At 41.8% G+C, this 6,269-nt stretch overlaps 1 protein-coding gene across 1 annotated transcript in view; it reads left to right on the plus strand.

The window, feature by feature from the left end:
- RGSL1 (regulator of G protein signaling like 1) overlaps window positions 1-6,269 on the plus strand; it is a 79,643-nt gene that overhangs the window by 22,323 nt on the left and 51,051 nt on the right. The window contains exons 5-6 of the mRNA XM_030887776.1: window positions 173-334; window positions 2,066-3,045. Of these exons, the coding sequence (XP_030743636.1) occupies window positions 173-334; window positions 2,066-3,045 (1,142 nt within the window). The remainder of the gene's footprint in view (window positions 1-172; window positions 335-2,065; window positions 3,046-6,269) is intronic.

Below are 6,269 nucleotides of genomic sequence, written 5' to 3' on the forward strand. Positions count from 1 at the left end.
GCTAATCCCCTTCTTTCTACCCTGCATTAAGGTGTTTTAACCAAAAGTGACTTGTGGTGATGTCTGAGTCAGTAGAGCAGACAGGCTAGAGGTCTATGCAGCTGCTTCTAGGTGTGTCTACCGGAGGAACAAGAGTGTGCTGCCTCTCTGACCCACCCTGTCTGATCTACAGGGGAAGAGCTGGTGGATTTCTGGATCCTTGCTGAGAAGATCCTGAGCATCGATGAGATGGATCTGGGACTGAGAGATTACTACCTGTCTCTCCTCCTCTTACTGAAGGCCACCCATTTGCAGGAGGGCTCCAAGGTGGTGACTCTCTGCAGCATGAACATCAGTAAGACTTCCAAAACTTACCTGAAGTGACATTCTTGAGGGATATAGCAAGACTATCTACCAGACATCTGATCACCGTCAGTCCCTTGTTTTGTAGATCACCCCCACCCCCACCCAACACCCCATACATGTTATCTTCTGCCTATCTGGGAAGTCGGGGATAACTCTTAGCCGGGGAAGGTTTACAGGAGAACAGCTGCCTTTAGCCTGGCACTCACCTCTTCCAGAGGTATCACTAGTCAGTGTAGGTGAGCTGGAAGGAGTGAAGAGATATTGGAGAGGGTAGCTGAACAACTAACTCCCTTCTGAGTCTGCATGTTCCCCCATGTTCTAAAATATTTCTAGAACAATGTACAGACCATGAAACAAATGAAGTTCACTAAGCCTGTGTACTAAAATTGCTTATGTTCCTAGAGGATTTTTTTTCCCCCCCGTTAAAAGCGAAAGCAAAAAAACCCTATGTAACAGAGACTACATGGTTTGCAAAGCCTACAGTATTTACTATCTGGCATCCTATAATAACATTTTGACAACCCCTAATCTAGAACATCAGATTTATCCAAATCTAACTTTTCTCAGTGAGGAGGGATTTTTAACCCAATAGAAATGTGTTCCAGAAGGTTTTCGCTCTGGGCTCAGTTGCACTTTGCTCTGATTATGTCGGCCATTTAGGATCCATGACCTTAAGATAAGCAAACAGCAGGGACTCCTTCAACTTCTTCAGTCCAAGTCTTTTCTCCACTTAGATCTGAGCCGAAGGAATCCCATTCAGAGGCACCTGTCTCTTGTTCTGAAGAATTTTTTCTTGGTCATTTTGCTTTTCTTTACAATGATATTCAGTAGTCTAAAAAAAATCATTTCAGGAATCACATTAAGTGGCTTATTTTATTTTTTGTGTAAATTTTTGAACAGTTTATTAACATATAATTCACATATCATACAATTTAATAGTTCAATCACATCAAAGGAGTTGTACAATCATCACCACAATCAATTTTAGAACATCTTCTTCTCTCATTATTAGCTCCTTATTTCCTCCCAACTTCCCCTGCCATGCCCCCAGGGAACCATTAATCCACTTACTTCTCTATAGATTTACCTATCTTGGATTTCACATACAGAAGAACAAAAACAAAACTAACAACAACAACAACTAAGCAAAACAGCCTAAGAACCTCAATGGACTGTCTCTATAAACATGCCTATCCTGAGCTTCATATACTGGAAAACATACAAGAAAAAATCAAAACCAGCAATTAGATATGAAAGAAAGGAAGGAAGGAAGGAAAGAAAGAAAGATCAATAACAATATTAAAATAAACCAGAGGAAAAAAACTGCTGAAAAAAGCAGGACACAATAAAAGCTAGAACAGATTTAAAATGGTTTAAAAGGGAGATAAAATGATCAGGTATTACATTTTAACTTAATTACAGCTGCCATAATCAAGTTTACAATAGTCTTTGTTGATAGCAAAGTTATTCACATCCCTTGAGTATGATAAGAGGGTATTCATCAGAGGCTTAATCCATGTAGGCACTCTGCCAATAAAGAAGGTAATTAGAGAAAGGGTCCACTGGGTACTGGGAAACCCTGAAAACTGTGTCCTCACTGGACCTGCATGAAGAACTAATAAAATGCTATATATAGAAACATTTGGGAAAATTCACGATCTGTCCAATATCATCACCATCATCACATCTTTGTCACCCTTTGTCCTTGTGTTCTTTTCAGAGGGTCTTCTGAACCTTTCCATCTGGCAACCAAACCAGTCAACCACCAGGAGAGAGATCCTGAGCCACATGCAGAAGATGGCTCTGTTCAAACTCCAGAGTTACTGGCTCCCCAACTTTTATACCCATGCCAAAGTAAACTTGGCCAAAGAGAAAGAGTGTCAGGGTCTGATGCAAGAATATGAGACACGTCTTTGTGGTGTTTGCTGTTCTCATGTTGGAGAGCTTCCTCTGAACATGAGCATTGAGAAGCCACACCACCACCCAAAGCGGTACTCAACTCGGAAGAGCAAGAGAAAGATGTGGCAGTTAATAGAAGTCCACTCTTGGTCACTGGAATTAGAAGGGTTATCCATTCCTTCTGAGCCAGCCACCACCAGTATGCCCTCATGGAAGATGGGTCCTCAGGAGAAGGCAGTTATACAAATGCCTCCCTTACATGTGACCCATTCAAAAGAGAAAATTATTAATTTCTTGGAAAACAACATTGATACCAAGATGTCCCATACAAAGAACAAAGCCAATAGCCGGTTACACATGGAGGGCCTCTTTGAAACAAAGTTCTCCCATCGCATGAGGACAGTCACTCCCATCATCAATGACTCCTCCCAGGCAACACTGAAGAAAGCAATCAAGCAGAACCTCTCCTTGGGGTATACTCACTGGGCCTTAAGCGCCGACGCATATGCAGGGAATCCCTTCCGGGACTACTTGAAGAAAAAGAATATGAAAATGGAGGCTAACCTCCTGGATTTATGGCAGGACTTGCACCATTTCCTTGGGGTCCTGATGAGTAACAGGAAGAATGGAAATGCTGCCTTTCGGCACCTCCTCGGGGACAGGATTTGTGAACTCTACCTGAACGAGCACATTGGGTCATGTGCACGACTCCAAGCCCAAACCATTCAGGGTCTGAAGAAGCTGCTGCCTCAAGGGGATATAAACCCCTGGATCCCTAGAGCCCTCACTGAGATCTCCAAGGTAGGTCATGGTTCATCGAAATGGGTTACTGTCTGGTAGATTAGGTCAAGACTGACCAAAACTCTTGGCTGGTAAACCTACACTGGGTAAGGATTAAGTCTAGGATTGCTCCCATAACTTCGCCCCCTCCCCCATAACTTTATAAATGGAAAATTTGATGGGTCTTCTAGGAATAAGCCATGCAAATTCCCCCTAACCAGTTGAAGCTCTGAAGTAGAATGAATTGGAGGAAGGGGAAGTAGTCATCATTCACCTTCTATGCCCTTATCACTTCTAACGTGAAATTTTCCAAAACCCTGAACCCCTGACTCTCTGATTGAGGGAAGTTTTAAGAACTCTGTTTTACAAGAAAATCCAAGATCAGAGGGGAAGACTATATTAGATCTTATATTCTAAGAACCTGTTTTGTAGAAAGCTATGAATTATAGTAAAACCCCAAAATCCATTTACAGAGCCCCCACATGGACTAAGTCACCATTGAATTGCTACTATTGACCAAAGGTGTGAGTAGTCTTGCCCCAAGAGAGAGTGAATTAAAATGGACGACTGCAGATATAGTTAGATTACACTTTCACATCTTACCATTTATTTTTCCTTTTGACCCATTTTTAACTTTTATTTATTACTTTCTGCTCTCTTTTGAATTGAAGTTTTCTTTTTTTTTAAAAAAAATTTATTGTTGGGCATTTTTTGAATGATTATTCTTTTTTATCAAAATAATTTTATTAGGTGTTAATATAGATGTCATATCATTCCATGGAAATCACATCAAACATTATTGTACAATTGCTACCACCACCAGTTTCCAAACATTGTTTTCCATCTTGAACTTGAATCAGCTCGCTTTTACCACCCACCTTCCCACCAGGAGGCCCCCTAGAAGTCTGTATTCTACCTGCTATCCCTATGGATACCCCCATCCTGGGGCTCAGATGCTGGAAAACAAACTACAAAACTGTAAGAGGGTCACCCCCAATGACAGAGCACATCTGCAATAGACCCCAATATAAACAAACAAACAACAACAAAAAATAAAAACACAGACAACTATGAAAACCAGACCAGGCCTAATGTTTATCAGAGGGGGATATCAACTGACGAGGTTTGAACCATTCAAGTCAGGTTTATCATTTTGATCTATAGTCATCTCTCCGATGTACCTCTGATTGGTAACCAGTTTCTCCCCATCCCTCTATTATGGATAGAGGGAAATTACCAGAGGCTTAGTACCAGTGTGGGTCTCACAAATATATCTTGGGCTCCCACTGTGATCCATAGCCTTCTGCAAACAAGATTCCTAAAATTTAGGCTCTGATATTATTCCCTACTTCAGCTTTAGATTATATAATTTAAAAGCCTTCGGTCACTAATGCTAGTGTGCTTCTTCCATGTGGACTTAGTTGACATCTCACCTAGATGGCTGCTTGTTTGGAAAGAAGCCTTTAAGACCCCAGACACTATCTTATCAAATAACTGGGAACCATCTGATTTTTTCACCACACTTTGCTATAGCATTCATATCTTCTGTGTTCCCTTCCTGAGGGTGCATATTGAGCAGGGCCATGATGTAAAAATTAGTTGTCCTTTTGTTCTTAAATTGGAGGCAGGATGTAGTATGAGCCCAAAACCCATTCCTGCAGCTATGTTTGTTTTATTTTCCTTTGGCTCCCTTTCAAAATCTCCTTGTTAATTTATGTAGAGTCTTATTGATCATCTCCCTAGGGCATAACGATTTTCTGTTAATACTGTCTTTGGCTAGCCCCAGGTACTAACTTTTAAAGCACTCTTGATAGAGGGATATTGGGCTAATGAAGGCTAACTCCATATCGCAGCAAAAATGTCACTTGGAGGATTAAGGTGTGTCTTATACAAGCCATAGTATTGTCAATTGTCTCATGTATGTGTGAAAGCTAGAAAATTAATAAGCATGGCCTTTATATTAAATTGATGAATTTGAATTCTGGAGTTGGGAAAGAATATTGAAGATACCATGGACTCTCAGGAAAAAAACATCCATTTTGGAGCCAGAATATTAAATGTTCCCTGGAAAAGGAAATAACCCTTGGTAAAGTAGAGGGTCAGAAAAAAGAGGAAGACTCCAAGCAAGATGGATTGACACAGAGGCTGTTAAAAATGGGCTCAAGCTTAACAATTGTGAGGGTGGCACAGGACCCGGCCGCGTTTGTTCTGTTGTACAGAGGGTCAACCAGCTCGACGGCAGCTAACAGCTCCACCAGCAGACCAGGCATGGGCAAGGGTCAGCTAAGCCACAGAGGATAGTGCTAATGACAGTGCTGTCAGCCTGAGGTCTGTAGTGTCTGGGAAAGGGATCAGTTACCAGAAGCCGCAGAAAAGGAACCACTAGTAGTTCTTCCACGAGAAAGAATGGGAGTAAGGAAAGAGAAGGGCGTCTTCCAGGAGTTGTCACCTTCAGTAGAGGGTGTGGCCAATCCACAGTGAACGGGAAGGAGGACACCAGGCTAGGAGATCTCTCCCCAGCCACGATTTTCTTCTGCTTTCCCATCTACTGCCACCTCCTCATTGGATGAACCCAACCTGAGGATAAGGCAATCCGTTGATGTGGTCCACATTGTCTCCTTTATGCCTCTTAGCACCTCTGTGGGGCGGGCAGCACAAGAAGTACTGTTGTCTCTGCTGTACAGAGAAAGAGTGTGAGGCTTAGAGAGGCTAAGCGAGTTAGCCGAAGACAAACTGGGCAAGTAGAAAAACCAGGGTCAGAACTCAGGGAGTTGGGACTCTGAGTTCAGCAGAATTTCCAATAAGCTATAACTATCCAATATTGTCCATCTCCGTGATGTCATACAGGACCGACTCTTTGGACCCACAGCCAAAACTTTCCTTTGAGAATTTTTTTTTTTAAAAGGAACTCTTAATTAAGAAAAGTCCAGATACTTCCCTGAACGTTACTGATTAATTTATAATTTAGTTATTCAGAATCGGGCTGTGCTTCCTGCATCAGAAGATCCCCATAGCAAAGTTCCTTGCCTGGGATGACTTGTTCTTTGCAAAGATATTGGACACACACACACACACACACACACACACACACACACACACGGGCAGGTAAAACAAAAAAACTATTGCTACACAATCATGGAAAACATTGTCTAACAAAAATATCAAAATGTGAAGTTTCAACATATCCTCTCTCTTTCTCTGAACACACACACACACACACACACACACACACACACACACACACA

Source organism: Echinops telfairi, unplaced genomic scaffold, assembly GCF_000313985.2.
Source record: "Echinops telfairi isolate 266 unplaced genomic scaffold, ASM31398v2 ScPeMD7_7424;HRSCAF=8462, whole genome shotgun sequence".
NCBI classification, from domain to species: domain Eukaryota; kingdom Metazoa; phylum Chordata; class Mammalia; order Afrosoricida; family Tenrecidae; genus Echinops; species Echinops telfairi.